Source organism: Mustela nigripes, chromosome 17 (genome assembly GCF_022355385.1).
Source record: "Mustela nigripes isolate SB6536 chromosome 17, MUSNIG.SB6536, whole genome shotgun sequence".
NCBI classification, from domain to species: Eukaryota; Metazoa; Chordata; class Mammalia; order Carnivora; family Mustelidae; genus Mustela; species Mustela nigripes.
In genome coordinates, this window is record NC_081573.1 from 46,952,664 (window position 1) to 46,970,879 (window position 18,216).

At 48.3% G+C, this 18,216-nt stretch overlaps 1 protein-coding gene across 1 annotated transcript in view; it reads left to right on the forward strand.

Annotated features, from left to right (window-relative positions):
• The window catches only part of HYDIN (HYDIN axonemal central pair apparatus protein), a 326,854-nt gene that overhangs the window by 237,346 nt on the left and 71,292 nt on the right, over positions 1-18,216 (forward strand). Inside the window, exons 45-54 of the mRNA XM_059381282.1 lie at positions 608-767; positions 2,118-2,744; positions 5,781-6,002; positions 8,043-8,251; positions 8,425-8,607; positions 9,737-9,856; positions 12,404-12,563; positions 12,666-12,838; positions 14,193-14,391; positions 17,829-17,928. Of these exons, the coding sequence (XP_059237265.1) occupies positions 608-767; positions 2,118-2,744; positions 5,781-6,002; positions 8,043-8,251; positions 8,425-8,607; positions 9,737-9,856; positions 12,404-12,563; positions 12,666-12,838; positions 14,193-14,391; positions 17,829-17,928 (2,153 nt within the window). The remainder of the gene's footprint in view (positions 1-607; positions 768-2,117; positions 2,745-5,780; positions 6,003-8,042; positions 8,252-8,424; positions 8,608-9,736; positions 9,857-12,403; positions 12,564-12,665; positions 12,839-14,192; positions 14,392-17,828; positions 17,929-18,216) is intronic.

An 18,216-nucleotide genomic window follows, 5' to 3' on the forward strand; every position in this document is an offset into this window, starting at 1 on the left:
CCGGGCCTCATCTGAATTGCTTATTTATTCATTTTAGCGAAAGAGAGAGAAAGAGAAAGCACGCACAAGGGCAGGGGAAAAGGCAGAGGGAGAGGGAGAGAGAGAGTCTCCAGCAGACACCCCCCACCCCCCCCACCACTGCCCTGCTGAGCACGGAGCCTGACACGGGGCTCGACCCAGGGCTCAATTCCACAACTCTGAGACCCTGACCTGAGCTGAAATCAAGAGTAGGACCTTTACCTGACTTCACCCCCTCCAGGTGCCCCTGAAAGTCACTTTTTAAAAACTGTTAACATCAAGCTTATTTAGCCCTTGCCTTGTTCTCTTATGAAAGAAGATTGGAATAGAAATACAGACTGAGAATTCCTCTTCGTTGAGTTGGAGTTCATCCGCTTTGCTGAGTGACCGCTCCGAGACCCTGCTTTCTTTCCTCCCCCCCCCCCTTCCTCCTTCCTTCCTTCCCATTCACACAGATTTCTTTTGTTCGTTCTTTTTATGCCCAAGAAAACTCTTCCCTGGTCCACCCATCCAGACCCTCGCAGGCAGAGGAGGGTCTCGGGGCCGGAGGGGCTCTGAACTCTTGTTTTCTCGGCCTGGTTCAATGAAGGGAGCTGGAGAGGCTGGCACGGGAGATGCAGGAGAAGAAGCTGCAGCAGGAGCTTGAGCGGCAAAGGGAAGAAGATGAACTGAAGCGGAAAGTCAAAAAGCCAAAGCAATTACCAGTGAAGGAGGAGCCTCCCGCGAAGAAATCTCAAACCAACCGGCAGGTAGCAACCCTCACTCGCTCCTCAGCAAGAGGCAGAACCGAGGAAGCGGTCGCTGTGACTAGCCCCTCAGGCCAGCACATGTCGCTTCCACAGAACTGACCTGATACCGTTCGGGTCTCGTGGTGGAGCAGAGGTGGGAGGCAAGGGGCCGACATTTGCTGAGAGCTGACTGTGGGCCAGGAGCTCGGCCTGCACTTTATTTGGCTCCCCTCGCGCCCTCTGGGGTTCAGAGACATGAGCCCCACCCCAAGAGAGTTCCGGGACCCCCCCCCCAGTTACATCTGACCACAGTCCTTGTCTTTCCACTGTCCCCCCCAAGTCCCCTAGATGCTGCTGAACAGGCTGCCTTAACGGGGCCTCCAGTCAGCCGCAAAGCCTGGGGAGCCCCTATGTTCAACCAAGAGCTTATCTTGACCCACAGTCTAGGGAGCCACTCTGACATCAGCTTGGCCTTGCAGAGATCCGCCTGCCACGCTTAGCAGTCACGCATCTTACCAACAATGGAGAAAGAGAGGGTTGGGGCCAAGCCCCCTCCCTCCTTGGTGAGCAAACGCTCTAGGAGACAGCTGTGCCACCACCGACCGGTCCACACTCTCCAGGCTGTGTTAGAGATCCAGACAGATGTGGAGAAAGAGGAGTACAGTGAGGCCAGGGGACAGCCAACCCTGGCCAGGCCTGCCTCCAAGCCCGTCCTTAGGGAGGAGGAGCGCCGTCAGCCCAAACGGGGACTCTGGGCTGTCCTGCCAGCTGTCCTCTTGAGACTCGACTCGACTTTATGTCACCAAAGAATGACTAGAAACCTGTGGAGCCTCCCCAAGGATTTCATCCAGGGGAGAAAAAAATCAGAGCCCACAAAGCAAGTTTAAAAAGAGAGAAAGAATCAAGTTGGTTTCTCTTTGCTAGGCTACGTAAATAAATACATATTTTTTTTAAAGCCTTGGGCACAGCCAAATTCTAAACTTCTGTTTGTTGCCAACAAAGGGCCATAGAGAGGATGTTTTATCAAACACCCCCCAGGTGATCCTCAGAGCCCTGATGTAAGGCAGGAGGCACCTGCAATCCTGTGGGGCTTCAGGCAGTTTTTTCTCCCTTAAAGAACTGTTTTAAGCATTTTTTTAAAAAGATTTTATTTATTTATTTGACAGAGATCACAAATAGGCAGAGAGGCAGGCGGGGGGGGGGGGGGCGGGTCGTGAGGAAGCAGGTTTCCTGTTGAGCAGAGAGCCCTATGTGGGGCTCGATCCCAGGACCCCCGGGGACCATGACCTGAGCGGAAGGCAGAGGCCCCAACCCAATGAGCCACCCAGGCACCCCATGTTTTAAGCATATTTTATGTGTTTTGCTTTCTAGATTCTTACTTTTTCCAAACTAGAGGTCAAGACGGATGCACTGGAAAGGAAAACATCTATTAGGGAACATTTAAATGAGAAGGATGATCTAAGCAAGAAGAGGAAGAACCAGCTGGGAGACATCCACCTGCTCGGGCTCCCCCTGGTGCAGGAGCAAGAGGACAGTGAAGCGGACCTCCTGAAGGATGCCGACAAGCACCTGGCCCAGAAGTTTAAGACCTACGAGCTGACTCTGAAGGATATTCAGAATATCCTCATGAACTGGGACCGGAAGCAAGGCATCCTGCTGCATCACGCCGGTGCCGAGGACATGACCCACGAGCCTGACGACCAGCGCCAGGTCCCTTCAGGCGGGCGCCGAGGCCGCAAGGACCGAGAGAGGGAGCGCGCGGAGAAGGAGCGCCAGGAACGGGAGAAGGCCGAGAGGGAGCGTCTGGAGAAGCTCCGGGCCCTGGAGGAGCGGAGCGACGGCTGCGGTGGCGGCGGCGAGTGGGAGGGAGGGGAGGAGGACCACCACGAGGGGAGGAAGGACCTGGGTGTGCCGTTCATAACCATCCCCACGCCCGACTTCGAGGGCGTGAGCTGGAGGCAGGCGGTGGAGAGTGACAGGCTTCCCAAAGAGGATCAGGTACAGACTCTTCTCTGGGATGGAGACGTGGGTACTGTGCTGACCGCCACTAAAGGGTTCCTTTCTGTACCCCCTTAATTCCATTCATCTCTGAGGTCCCCTTGGATAGGAGACAACAGTGGCTAAGAGGACCTTTTTCTAGTTGGTGAAAACACATGGGAATTTCCACAGATCTAAATGACTCCATCTAACCTCATAAAAAACTGCCTATAGAGTTTTGGGGGGTATTTATTTTGTTTTTATTTAAATTCTAGTTAGTTAACGTATACTGTAATGCTGGTTTCAGGAGTCAAATTTAGGGATTCATTCAGTTCCATATGACACCCAGTGCTCATCCCAACAAGTGCCCTCCTCAGTGCCCAGCACCCCTCCAGCCCACCCCCACCCACCTCCCCCCAGCAAGCCTGTTGCTCTCTATCATCAAGAGTCTCTTATGATTTGCTTCCCTCTCTTTTTTTTTTCCTTCCCCTATGTTTATTTGCTTGTTTTTTAAATTCTACATCTGAGTGAGGTCATACGGTGTTTGCCTTTCTCTGGCTGACTTGTTTTTTTTTTTAAGTAGGCTCCACACCTGACGTGGGGCTTGAACTCATGACCCTGAGATCAAGAGTCACACACTCTTAACAACTGAGCCAGCCAGGCATGCCTCTCTGATCAACTTATTTCACTAGCTCTATCCACATCACCACAAAGGGCAAGATTTTGTTCTTTTTGATAGCTGAGTAATATATATATATATACATACACACACACACACATACCACCTCTGCTTTCTCCGCTTATCAGTCATTGGACATCAGGGCTCTTCTCCATAACTGGCTCTTGTTGATGCTGCTGCTATAAACATTGGGGTACAGGTGCCCCTTCGAGTCTGTATTGTAGTGTCAGTTGGATAAATACCTAATAGTCTAAGTGCTGGGTTATAAGGTAGTTCAACTGTTAACTGTTTGAGGAACCTCCATGCTGTTCTCCAGAGTGGCTGCACCAGCTTGCATTGCCACCAACAGTGGAGGAGGGCTCCCCTTTGTCACATCCTTGCTGACACCTGCTGTTTCCCGTGTTGTTAGTTTTAGCCATTCTGACAGGTGCGAGGTGGCATCTCATTGTGGTTTTGATGTGCATGTCCCTGATAATGAGTGATGTCCAACACCTTCTCATGTGTCTGTTGGCCATCTGTGTGTCTTCTTTGGAGAAATGTCTATTCATGTCTTCTGCCTGTTTCTTAACTGGATTGTTTGCTTTTAGGGGTATTAAATTTAGTAAGTTCTTCATAGATTTTCAGAGTTGCTTTTTAAATATCGACAATACTAGTGTTATCGGCTGGCTAGATAGGTGTACTGTGGAAGCAAGAGTCTCAATTACTTGAAAATCTTCTTCCCACAAGCTTCTTTATAGTGACAGAAATCATACTATTAGATGGCTTTTTGTCCCTAGAAAATATTGCATTGCCAGAAGCCCCTGCGTGAAAGTTTGGAGGAGATGGTTTTTATAGCATTTTGTCCAGAAATGAGCTTTTTCTGCAAAACACCAGAAAGCAAATATTTCAAGCTGCAAGTCCTACAGTCTCTGTCACAACCACCACCATGTAAATCAACAGACATGACTCCGTGCCTGTACAACTTAATTTACAATAGCAGGTAACAGGCCAGATCTGACCTGGGGGCCACAGTTTGCTGATTTTTAGTTTAGTTGATCGGAAACTAGATGCAGCCTTAACAAGGAGAGAACAGAGCCAGGGAAGAAGGTTTGGCAGGTGAGAGTTGATGGGAAAACACAGGTAATTCCTCAAAGGGGCGGACTGGTGTGGGATGCGGCCGCACATGGAGAGTCTCGCCGCAGAGGTCCGGGTAGGCCGAAGGCTGGAAGATGACTGGGGGACACACGACAACAAACCACTCGTCTCACAGTTCTGCCTGAGGAGACTCTTGGCCACTTTTCTCCCCAGAAATATGTTTTTTGAAAAAGAACTTCTTCTCATCTTGTTTTATGTTCCAGGATCCAGGACTATAGCCAAGGTTACCTTCTGGCTTATTCTCGTTGTCCGCACACCCCAAGCGACAGCTTAGACTGTTGGTTACAGTTCTTGACCCCTGGCTCCATTTAATAATTGGTACAAACTACCCATTCCTTTCCCTCACAGACATTCAAACCCTGGGAGTTAACACTGGCTACGCTTAGGCAGGAAAAGCCTTTGGCGGCCGGACCCACAGGTCAGAAACCCAGGATTCCACACACACAGCTGCCGGCTCAGCCTAAGTGCCTGCTTGGTCCACAGAACGGAAGCTGTGGCGGGCTGTCCAATTTACCGTTGTGACAGTGACTTATGCGGAGATCGCCTGCTTGGGCTACAGGGTTTCCCTGCTGAGATGGGAGCTGCCGAGAAACGTTCAAGCTGCCCGCTCTGGCGGGTGCCCACTCAGTTGAAACAGCAGAAGCAGAGAATGCTGGAGGAATGCATTTTCTCTTCGGTTTCTTTTCGACTTCTCTCTTCTTTCCCATCCTTTACCCAATTCCCAGAACCCTGACTTGTTTTCTTTGCCAAACTTGACCTGTTCCAACCTTCACTTACTTTCAGCCTCAGAAAGAAAGAACATTTAAAGGTAACAGAAAGATTAACATGGGACCTGGAGGCAGATGGACCGACTCTGTACCACTGACATCAGAATCTTGAGAGCTGGCATCTAAAACATACTGAGCGCCTGCTGTGTGCTCAGCCCTAGTGTCTGTCCCAGTGGAGTTTACATCCATTTGCAGAGACAGACACGACAAGGGGACTAAGACCATGATAAGAGAAGGATAGGGGACTCCACAGCAAGAGCCCCAGCCTGCTCTGGGGGCACAGGGGTCGAGAAAGACCTGCAGAGCTGTGTCATGGGCCCTTCACCCCCTTTCCCCAACATGTGCCCAGGGCAGAGGCACCTCCCAAGAGTGTTAGGAAGAGGCAGGAGAGTCCAAACCTCCCTGTGCTCACTCAGGGGAGCAGCTGGGGACACCCTGCCCTCTGCCTCAGAAATTAACCATTGGCTTTTCCTTTAGATCCTGGACATCTTGGGTCTGGGTTCCTCGGGACCACCCATCCCACCTCCCGCCTTATTCTCAGTCATCTCCTACCCCCTGAAGCGGCTGCCTTTGGCCACAACAGAAATCCTGAAGCATTTCGTGTTTGTGATCTCCCCATCTGAAGAGCTGTCCCTGCTGGAGGAGAAAAGAGAAGGGGAAGCAGAAGCAGAGCTTTTGGGCACTGCGGGCTCTGGGAAGGTAAGGAGCAAGCCAGCCTCTTGTTCTCCTGATTTTGGTAGGACTTCAGTTGGGCAGACAAGGAAGGTCCCCCTCCGCATGGTCAAGAACGGGGTATGGTGTTGGGCGTCACATTCACTGACGTGTTTGCCATTGACTCGTCGCATATCCCAGCTGGGGACCCCACGTGAGCCTCTCTCAAAATGCCTGATTCTCATCTTGCACCCTTTCTGGTCCCCGTGGGATGGTCTAGGGAACTCGTTGAATTGCTCTAAAGCTCATTTGGGAGAAATAATAAGCAAATTCAGCATGGTCTCTCTCTCTCTTTTTTTCCAAAAGCAGCTCTCTTTAAAAAAGATATTAGAATGTATTGGGAGGCTAAGGTCATTCACACAGTATATGAGAAGACAAGAATCAGTAGGGGCACCTGGATGGCTCGGTGGGTTAAAGCCTCTGCCTTCGGCTCAGGTCATGATCCCAGAGTCCTGGGATCAAGCCCCACATCGGGCTCTCTGCTCAGCAGGGAGCCTGCTTCCTCCTCTTTCTCTGCCTACCTCTCTGCTTACTTGTGATCACTGTCTGTCAAATAAATAAATAAAATCTTAAAAAAAGAAAAAAAGAATAGACACAAGTTAAGGGAACACACAACACTAAGAAAAGAACAGATTTTCAAAGAAGTTATGAGTATGAGATTGGATATTGTGGTAAACTCACTTTTTATCTCTTTGCCTGACACAAAGGAGTAAAATTAATTCCAGCTAGATCAAAACTATGAGTAACTGAAATGAAATCACATGTAAGTAGAAGAAAATAGATATGTAATTAATAGAATAAATCACAAAGGAAAATGGGTTTGACCAATAATTGCAGAAGGTATGTCTATTAAAAGCTGGAGAAGGGTTATTTATTCCCAGAAAAATATGGTAGCCCCAGATTTGAATCTCTCCACCCAGCTTCCTACAAACCAGGCACATCAGCAAAGAATAATAAAATCACCGGTAGGAAATAAAATCACCAGTAGGCCCCACCTCAGCCTCAATTTGGTGAAGAGAATGACTCAAACTTCTATTTAAAAATAAATGGGGAATTATCATCTGAGATCAGCAGCATGACTGGAAACACCCTACTAGAAAAAAGTCCAAATAAAAAAGAAAATGGAAAAAATTGCCCACATCGGAGGTGACGATGACACCCACTTCTTTCCATAAAATTAGCCATTAACAGAAAAGGGTTAAGCATTCTTGAACTTAACCATTCTAGGAGGAACTCTAATTCATCCCCAGTTGGCAAAGGAAAGCTCTTCATTCTAGAAGAATGGCAGCCAAAACTATAGAAAGAATAGTAAAATTAGAAATGAAGTAATTAATTAAGGAGCACCAACTGATCTAAAAAGCAGTACTTTGTTGGGAAACAAGATACTACAACCAGAACCTCGTCCCACAGGGGACTAGCTGGCAGCAAAGGGAAACACCCCACTATGGAGGCCAGTCTGGCGAGTGCCATTCCAGGGTGAATAGAGTGCATCGGTAATCATGGGTTGAGGTGGCTTTTTTTTTTTTTTTTTTGGTCCCTTGTTGTGATGGAGTGTGACATATACAGCACCTTCTCTGAATCTCATCAAACTTTATGCCTAATTTCCAGTTTACAGAAAATACAGGGAATGAAGGAATAAGCGAAATGATGCTCGAGGAATAGTCAGAAAATTTCAGAGTATGGCATATTCTATAGGAATACAGATCTGGTCTGCCCACAAGTCAGTGTGAGGGGGTGAGGGGTCTGGAGTAAGGGGTACTAAAGACACACCCCAACAAAACGCAGTGCAGGAAACCTCTCCCTGCAGCTCGAAGCTTTCTCTGGGCTTCAGCCTCCTCTTCAGGGAATGGGGAGCCCAGGAAAGCACCAGCTCTCCTCCTCTTCTCCACTGGGGAAGTGGGCTAGGCCCTCCTCTCTGCCCTCGGCAGCTGCCAGCATCCTGCACACACAGCACACACGCATTCGAGGCGTCTCTGTCTTCCGTGTATGTCAATGAGTACTTAAGCTTTGTGTTTGTGTTTAATTAAGACCCAGGAGGAGCAGACCACCTCCTCTAAGGGGAGCAGACAGAAACCAAAAGAAAAAGCAGACCAGGCCCGAGACACTCAGAAGGACAAACGTCGCATGGCCATCAACAGGAAGGGCCTCTCTGCGGGAACAGCCGGAGCCATTGCCCCCTTGTCGGACATGGACCAGAACAACTTCGCTGGGCAGTTCTCCCAGGAGAAATTCATCAGGTGGGCCTCTGAGTCACCCAGAGAAGGGAATGCTAGAGCCCCGAATAGAAGGCGTGCCTGTCCTGCCAGCGGGGCCTCCGGATGGCCAGGACTTCTCCCAGGCAGCAGCCCTGTCTGCTCTCAGAGGCCCAAAGGAAGGCTTCTCTCTTTAAAAGGTCTGTGGTCGTTTGCAGGCTGAATCATTTCCGGTGGATCGTGCCAGCCAACGGTGAGGTGACGCTGCGAATACACTTCTCTTCCAACGACCTCGGGAACTTCGACCAGACGTTCAACTTTGAGATCCTTGGAACCCGCCGCCAGTACCAGCTCTATTGCCGAGGTGTCTGCTGTTACCCCTACATTTGCCAAGACCCCAAGTAAGTGTATTTTGCCTTAAAAGAGATAGTTGATCGAACTAGAACAATACATAGAAGCAAGGCCCTTGCACACGGACAACACGCAGATTTATGAAGCGTCCCATATGTGTGCCCACCAAGACCACAGGCTGCCGGGGCTGGACAGTGGGTATATCCAAGAAGTAATAAATCAGTAGGCCTTGCCTATTAATAAACAATATCTACACCTAAAAGAGAAAGAGAAAGAGAGAGTTGAAAAATATTGAATAAATAAATGAGTGAGTCGACAAACATTTTCTTTTGCCCCATGGCGCTTTAAGCAAGGTAGCTCTTACTGCTAACATGGAACTGGGGCAGCACCCAGGCCCTCTGGTCGTATGGGGCTTCGGTGTCTTGGACATCCACGGAGCCACAGGAATGGCATGGACCATCAGAGTGAGCTACAGAGAATGTTAATAGGTGCGAAGGCCAGGGAAGCGTCGTCCTCTGGCCAGTTAGTTTGCTTATTGGACAATGAGGCAAACTTAAGCAGGTTTTATGTGTACTCTCGGATTTTTTTTTTATTTGTCCTGTAATATCACTAAAGGTGTGACTCTCTCCATGGGGGGACATTTTTCTGAGCTACCAAACACCACCGTACCCCTTATCCACAACATAAAGTCACCCAGCTGGGCAAGCTAGTGGGACAAACCCTCCAGGGCTGAGGCCTTTTATAGCTTATCCATAAATCAGCTTAAATATAGCTTATCGACCAAGAGGAGCATTTTTGCTGTTCTTACCAGGGCCCACACTGAACAAGGAACTCTGAAGCTGGTTAATGTCCACCAGAACTAGTTTTCCACGGAGATTTTCAGTTTTTCTGGTTGAGCGCACTGGCATGGGAAATCTCTCTCAGTCTACCATCAGCCACTCATTATGAAAGACACCTGGGAATTTTTTCCTCAAGTTCAAGCTCTCATCCCTGGGGATGGTGGAAGGGAGGGAGAAGGAATAAGGGTCAACTAAGGTCCTCAGATTAAGAATCATTCTGTCTCCAGATACTTGAACCCTTTGCTGAACAAAGGAGTGTTGGGTTCAGGTCACTGTCAAATGGAGGCATTGAACTTGCACTCAGACAGCCTCTCCTCCTCTTTTCCTCCCCTGTGTTCAGAGTGGTATTTCCTCAGCGAAAGCCAGACATGAAGCAAAACGAGGTCATCTTTAAGAAGTATATTATGAGCACGGAGAGGTTTTACTTCGGGCCACTGCTTTGTGGAAAATCAAGAGATAAGTACGTGTTCCATTATTTCAAGGCAAATTTCAGACATCCCGTTGGACTCACAAATGGTACATGCCGGGGTGCTCTGTGGACATAGCTTTTACTATTGCTGCCTCGGTTAGCTCTGAACCACAGGAGAACCGGGTTCTTGTGCCCCAAGTTTCTGCTAAGCCACCCAGATGAATGTGGGTGCCATCTTCCCAGATGGAAAAGCCTGGAGACGGATGAGGTTTTAGTGGGGAAAGAGTAGGACCAAGCGTCTACTTTGGGATATGTTGTTTGAGATGCTTAGGAGATATAGCTAGTAGCCACACACACCAAGGAATAAGCTCTGCGGTCTGGTTCTCAGGGGACCTCCATGGGGTTCAACAACAGAGAGGTCCCAGGAGTCTAAGCAAAGGTCCTTTTGGGGATTTCTGAGGATGAAGCCCGAGCAAAGTGAGTTGAGGAATCAGTGGGAGGTGAGAGAATGGAGACCGAGTGTAAAGGTCGTTCTCTGGAAATCTTGGCCCTGAAGAGAAGGGCAGGCAGCCGAGGACAAGAGGGGACATGGGACCCAGGGACACTGCTCACACACTGCGGTTCTTACGCTGTTTGGATGCCAAGGGGACACAGGGAGGAGGAGGTAGGCGTTTCCAGAGGAAGTAAGGGCCATTGGAGGTACAGCTCCCTGAGACCACACGAACGGGGTACAGAGATGCTGTTCCTGCCAGGAAGAGGGTACACCACTGCCCACTAGGGGGAGTGAAGGCGGACGGCTTCGGGTGCAGATGTGGTTGGGCCCGGGAGAAGGTTCCCATGCTACGGTCTGTTTTCTCCATAACACATGTTGTGAGGTCATCCCTAACAGGAAGGGAAGCGGAGGGAAGATAGAAATGTTGAGAAAATAGAGAGCAGATGAAACAGTTTTTGTGGAAAGTTGGAGAGGTAGAATAGTAAAGAAACAGAGATAGGTTGTCGGGCAGAATTGGGGCCCTGAGTGATGTTGACGGTCACAGGTTTTTAGAGATACCAGTTTTTTTCGGGTATGTACAAACTTCTCACTGTGTAGGCAGGGAGGCGTGACCAGAACTGGACCCAGCTCTAAGCACGTCTTAATTCAGTCTGGCATTTATTATGGTGATTAGAGTTTGTGCTCTTGCTGACTTGGTAGAACAAACAAAGCCTCTTTGTTCTCCAGCCTCTTAATAACTGGAGTTTGGTTCCTGAGAGGCTGGACCAGAAAGCCAAGACGCACAGGGTTGACTGATGCTGGAGTGGATCTGCCTCTAGAAGGGGCCCAGGAGAAGGGCTTCGCAGAGAGAAGAAGGGGGCTCCCGTTAACGAACATGATGGACACTGCAGTCCAGGGTCTAGAGTCAGGGAAATCATTGCTATTCAGAGAGACATGGGTCCTGGCAGCCCTGGAACCCACCAGAACTTGGGGCCAGACTGCACTGGCCTAGGAGGAGAGGGATTACAGTGGCCCAAAAAACAAGACCCAGTACAACCGGGTGTTATCTGTTTTCTCAAACCCTGCTGAGCCTCAGTGTTCTCATCTGCAAAATGGGAAAATCAAAGCAGCCGTCCACAGATTTGTGAAACTGAACTGTATAATCAGGACTTAGCACATGGGATTTAGCACAGTAAAGGCCACCACCCCTTTGGCAGCGCCACAGAGAGCACTCTGCACTCTGCCTCTCTGACCCTGAGTTGCTCTCTACCGTTTACTGTCTGTCCTTCCTTCCTTCATCACTGCATATCCAAAAAGCTTTTCAGACTGTCCCTGGGCTGTGCATCTTCGCCAGCATTCCTTGTACTTTCTGTGGTTCCTTTTTATTAACCTTTAACCGAGCAGCTTCTAATGCCCACAGTGCTCACCTCTGTGGCTCTTTCCCCAAGTCACAAGGGAACAGAAACAGCCTTGCAACAGTGAACCACGCCAAACGAATCCATGTCAAAACAGCAATGTCGTGTACAGGTCTAGGAGAAGGAGGTCAATGTGATCATCTCTAAGGCAGGTGGGAAAGAACAAACCGCTCTCAAAGGATTATATGTCCTGGGGATATAAGCCCTGGGAAGGGTAGATCCTCACGTTTCTCAGAATTCTTTGCAATAATGGAGCACCTGGCTGGCTCTGTTGATAGAACATGTGACTCTTGATCTTAGGGTCGTGAGTTCGAGCCCCATGTTGGGTATAGAGATTACTTAAATAAATAAATAAACTTTTTTTTTAAAAAAACAGAATACTTTGCAATAATAGCTACCATCTGGGGGCATTTGATATCTGCAGCTGTCCTGAAGAGCATTAGGTACACCATTGCGTGTAATACTCCTAGGGATCCTAAGAAGTATTATCATCCCATCGTAGAGATGAGGAGACCAAGGCTTGGCAGGGGTGGGGGAGGGGGAGGTCAAGTCCAGCTGCAAGTCTTCACAACTGTGAAGCTTAGCTGCCAGGCCACTGTCTCAGTGCACCACATTACCCTCTGGCACTGCCATACGCCCCACAGTCTCCTTTGCCACCTGAACTCCCAGTCCATCCTTAAATCCACATCCCTAATCTTTGTTCACTTCCAGGTACAAGTCCTCCTTGTTCCCAGGCAACACAGAGACGCTGACCATCCTGAACAGTTCCCCAATGGTCGTGGAGGCATTCTTCTGTTTTCAGAATGATGTCAAAGCAAACACCTACTTCCTGGAGCCCATCAACATGACTCTGAAACCCAATGAGAAGCAGGTACAGCCACACGGAAACAAGTCCACCGGGGCAAGTCTTTCCTGGGAAATTGGAGGTCGCGGCATTCTTAGCATCAATGTACTCTTTTGATGCTTCCTTTAGATGCTGAATATATGGGCCTACCCTACCGCGGTCGGTGTCTTTGATGACTGCATTGTCTGTTGCATCAAGGAGAACCCAGAGCCAGCTGTCTTCAAGTTAACCTGCCAAGGAGTCCGCCCAGAACTCGAGCTGGACTCCAAACAATTGCATTTTGACCGGCTCTTGTTGCACAGGTCAGAGTTCTGGATGATACCAGGACTGTGATGGGATTTAAAGAACACTTAGTTCTAGGGTGGCCAACTCGTCCCAATTTTCTCAGCCCTCTCCTTGTTTTAGCACTGAAAATCCTGCATCTGGGGAAACTTCCGGTCCTGTACAAACCAAGACGTTTCGCCCATGGGGTCCAGGGCCAACCACCCCCCAAAATTAACTGCCAAAATGTGTGCATATTTGCATTTTTCTCAGAAGGAATCACTTTTTCCAAATTCTCTAAGCAGTCCATTGCCCTCAAAGGTTAAGAATCTTTGCTTTAGAAGTTAAAGCACAAGTAAGTGAAACCACATAATTGTCTTTCTCTGCTTAACTTATTTCACTCAGCATAATCTCCGCCAGTCCCATTCATATTGATGGATGGGTACCATCCATACCAAAAGTTGGGTATTCATCCTTTCTGATGGCTGAGTAATATTCCATAGTATATATGGACCACATCTTCTTTATCCATCCATCTACTGAAGGGCATCACAGCTCTTTCTACAGTTTGACGATTGTGGACATTGCTGCTATGAACACTGGGGTACATATGGCCCTTCTTTTCACTACATCTGTATCTTTGGGGAAAATATCCCAGTAGTGCAATTGCCAGGTCATAGAGTAGCTCTATTTTTAATTTTTTGAGGAATCTCCACACTGTTTTTCAAAGTGGCTACCCAGCTTGCATTCCGACCAACAGTGTAAGAGGGTTCCCCTTTCTCCACTTACTTGTGGGACATAAGGAATAACATGGAGGACATTAAGAGAAGGAAAGGAAAAGTAAATTGAGGGAAACCGGAGGGGGAGACGAGCCATGAGAGACTGTGGACTCTGAGAAACAGGGTTTTAGAGAGGAGGCGGGTGGGGGCATGGGTGAGCCCCGTGACGGGTGTTAAGGAGGGCACGTATTGCATGGCCCACTGGGTGTTTTATGTAAACAATGACTCTTGGAACAGTGCATCAAAAACTAATGCTGTATTTCATGGTGACTAACAACGCAACAACAACAACAAAAAAAATAGATTCTCCTGGAAAAGGAAGGAGGGAAGGAAGGAAAGAAGGAAGAAATTGAAGCACAGAGAACACTAGACAAAAGCTAGAACTTAACATTTTATCCACTGGCATTATATTATTCTAAATAGAGAATGTTTATTTCTGGGGCTACTAGAAGAGACGATAATATGTATCCTTCATCGCCACGGCAAGGCCCTGTCGCCTGGTGAACTCCAGTTAGTGAACTAAGCAATGACAAAAGTAACCAGAAGGGCATTTTTGGACCTGCCTGAATAAATCAGAACCATTTGAGATAGACAAAACTCCTTTTGGTCTCTGCAGGAAAGAATGCAAGGTGGTTCTTCTCCGCAACGTCACACCCCTGCCGGTGGCCTGGCGGATCACCAGCCTGGATCACCTGGGCGATGACTTCGCCGTGTCCACCATGCAGGGGACCATCCCCAGCAAGGCAGAGTACAGCCTGCAGGTGTACTTCCAGCCCTCCAAGCCTGTCAACATCAAGAAGATGATCCGGTTGGAGGTGAGGTCCTGCACATCTCCAGACTTGGCCATGAGAATGTGTACATCCTGGGTTCTCTGACAAGCCCACGCTCATACACACGCTCACACACACACATGGAGCCACGTCTCTGTGTTACACGCTCCTTACCGATCCCTGTTTGACAACCACTGACCCACAGTGTCTTGCTCTGCACCCAACTGAAAGCTCTGTGGAGACAGTCTTGTTCATGGCTGATTGCCCGCTGCACAAACAGCGCGCTCACTCCACTCAGACAGAGAGAGGGAGAAAGAGAGGGCATGATGTTACTATCCCAAAGTAAGCCTGAGACTCCCAAGTCCTCGCTCCGAAACCCTGTCACGGCTCAGACCAGCCGCCTGTCTCGGTACCATCACCTTTCTCCCAGGTGCTCCCAGCAGACACCCAGGAACCATCCTGGAGTCCCTCCTTCCCCAGACAGCCTGCCCTCCAGCTGCCTCCTGGCCTAGCTCCCTCCCACCCACTCCTCCGCCCACACTGCCGCCGCCCTCTCCCAGGCCGCCCATGGCACGTCTCTTGCCTGTATTTGGGCCCAATTCCCGCTGCGGGTCAGTCAGCTCAAGCCCCTTTCTTCCCCGCAGCAACCTGCGGGCTCCTGCCACCGTGAAGACCGAGCCCAGGGTCTCCACGGGCTTCTCAGGCCCTTCCTGCCTAGAGAAGCTTTCACACCTCAGCTCTGTCACATGGTCTCTTGGCTTTTTCCTGCCTCAGGCCCTTGGCCTTGCCACAACCCTGCCAAGAATGTTACCCCTAGGCTCTGTGGCTCTACTAAACAACACTGCTCCAGCTGGGTTCCGCTAATCACCCCACACCCCTTATGTGCGGTCCCTCACCCTCGCCTTTTGTCCTCCAGAGTGCCTCCCCCTGGTGGATGTCCTGTTTTCTTTCTTTCCTTTCTCTTGTGAACTCCATCAGGACGGGGTCTCGCCGGACCTGCTTCTATCTGTTTTCATTCCTGAGAGCTGATGTAACAAATGCCCACAAACCATCACAAACTAAGTGGCTTTAAACAACACACATTTATTCTCTTATAATTCTGGAAGCCAAAAATGTGAAATTGAGGTATCTGCAGGGTCACATTCCCTCTGAAGCCTCTAGGGAAAAACCCTTCCTCGCCTTTTCCAGCTCCTGGTGGCTCCAGGTCTTGGGCTCGTGGCTGCGTCACTCCAACCTCTGCCTCTTGTCTTCATATGGCCTTCTTTGCCTGTGTCCTCTCCTCTTCTGTCTTTTGTAAGGACATTTGTCATTGGGTTTAGGGCCCACCAGATAAACCAGGATGATCTCACCTTGAGATCTTTAATTTAATTACATCTGCAAAGACTTTTTCCAAATAAAGTCACATTCATGGGTTCTAGGGGTTAAGACATGGCCACCATTCAGTCTGCTGCCCCATCAGATCCCCAACGTCTAGCACAGGCCTGAACTAGAAGTTACTCAGGAAAATCTGTAAGATGAATGAATGAACAAATGAATGAATGAATGTCATTGACTTTTGATGCTTGTTGCATCGATTCTGTGACAGTGAAGGGATTATCCAAGCTTCTCTTTGAATACTTGCAGGGATAGAAAACTTACTCTCATAGCAGCGTGATCTTCCTTTGAACAGGTCTATTAATTCTTCCTTGGGCTGGGTTCAGATTTCCAACTGTCACTTCCATGAATTAATCCTGTTTATACTTTTGGGTCCACTCAATGAATCCAGGCTCTCTTGTCACTCACCTATGACAGTCCTTAAGGTAGCCGAACACAGATACTTAGAGATTCATTTAATCAACAATTGGTTTTGAATATCAGAGGGTGGTGGTCCACATTTTAAACACCAGTCTCTACACAGATAGGGTCTCTACAACAATGACCCAGGTCGCATGGCTGGTGTAGGGTCCCAGCTTTGTCAGCTTCATCCTTCTGTGCTGGGTCATGGAACCTCCAGGGGTTCCTATGGGGGCGGTGTTGGGGAGACAGGCAAGATGGGATACTTGGAGAGGTCATGTGACAGATGTTTACCAGCTGGTATGGAAACATTTCTTAATTTTAGGGATGATATAGCATCCCTATGTGTTCTAGTCAGAGCAGACACAGTGGGTTTCCCCTCTGGCTCCTTAAAGTTTTCTAAGGTTTCTCTTCTCCAGATTCCTTCAACATCTACATGAGGAAATGCCTTGCTTTGTGGTCCCCTTGGAAAGTGCTCTGGTGAACTCATTTTATTTTATTTGTGTACCTCTTAAATTGTTCATCCTGTTTCCCTCAGTTACAAAATTTAACCTCCACCCTCTACTCCAATAAGAAAGCAAAGGAAATAGAATGTTCTAGGTGCATGGCATCTATCGGGAGAAAGGTACTGTGTAAATTCTGGAAATGGTAATCCAGATTGTTTGTCCTGTTTTGCCCTCCTGCTGCCAGTCCTTTTTGTCATCTCTGTCAGAGGCTGAGCAGCAAAAGAAGGTAAAACTTAAGTGCGTCCAATTTGCTCTGTGAAACATTGGCAAAATGCGCAATGAAAGAAAAGATGGAAGTTCTGAATTAAAACTTGAGTTTGGTGACAGCTACCAACTTCCCACTTGACACCAAGCACAAGTCATGCAGAGCTGGTGACTTTATTTCTCAACTTGAGGTACCACCAGAGAGGCAAGGGTGTCTGGGAGAGCTACCCACCATGGCCAACGGCTCTTCCCCTTGATGAATGGACACTTTATCACCCTCTTGTTTGTCTCAGGAGTTAAAAGTAGGGTCCAGCTGACAGATGACAGCAGTTCAGGTGCTTCTCGGGACAGGGAGGGAGGGGACAGTGAGCAACTTGGGGACGGGGGCAGGCTTGCTTTTTTTTTTTTTTTTTTTTTTTTTACACTTCCAACTTGAATAGTAAAGGTGTTCACTTAAATAAAACATTTGAAATTTCCTGCAGAGAAACACTAAACACACTTATTTTATATGAAAATCTAGTGCTTTTTCCATAGTTTGAACCAGAAACAAACAGAAGAATTCAGATATATAAAATCAGGAAAGCAAGGGTGATTGACAACGTGCAAGTTTTCTGTTTCAACGGGCAGAAAAATGCTCTTCAGGTTTATTTTATTTAGAAGTTCCAAAGAACACTTTGCTTTGTATGTATACTCATAGCCCCAAACTTCAATAATGCAGTGAAAATCACGCAAATAATTTAAACCTCATAAGTAGCCAAGATGAAAAATGCAGTCGCTTTTCCCCATTCTTACATTGATTGTCTACACTGGCATTTCCCAAAGGATGTTATGAGAACACCAGTCATACCAAATGGTCACTGAAGACAAAAGCTAAATACATCCTCAAAATATTCTCTACCACATCTCCTGCTTCATCATTCCTGCTGCGTGGCACGTAGTTCCAGCTCCAAGTCCCCCATGGATCTTGCTTTTACTGAAGAAACCCTTTTACCCTAACAGGTTTTAGATGCAGAAAATCTCGTTGGTGTGGTTCAGATTGAAAACATCTTGGTCTTTGCAGAGTCTTATGACGTCGCCTTGGACATCACCTTCCCCAAAGGTCTGTTGACCCCTTCAGGGAAAGGGTGTTTAGAAGTTACATCTTTGAGTGCAATGTATTCCTTATGTAGAGGAAGACCAATGGCTGTTGGCGAGCACGTGGAATTTCAGCAAATAGTGATGCAAGCCCCAGAGTAGTGTTGGCAAAATGACTACAAGAATCTTAGTTTTCTCCAGCTAGAGATGACAAGGGGTGGCGATAATTACAAAGTTGGCAGAGCTCTTTTCCTACCTGCATTAGTCTTCCCTCACTGCTGTAACAAATTGCCACAAATTGTGGCTCGTAACA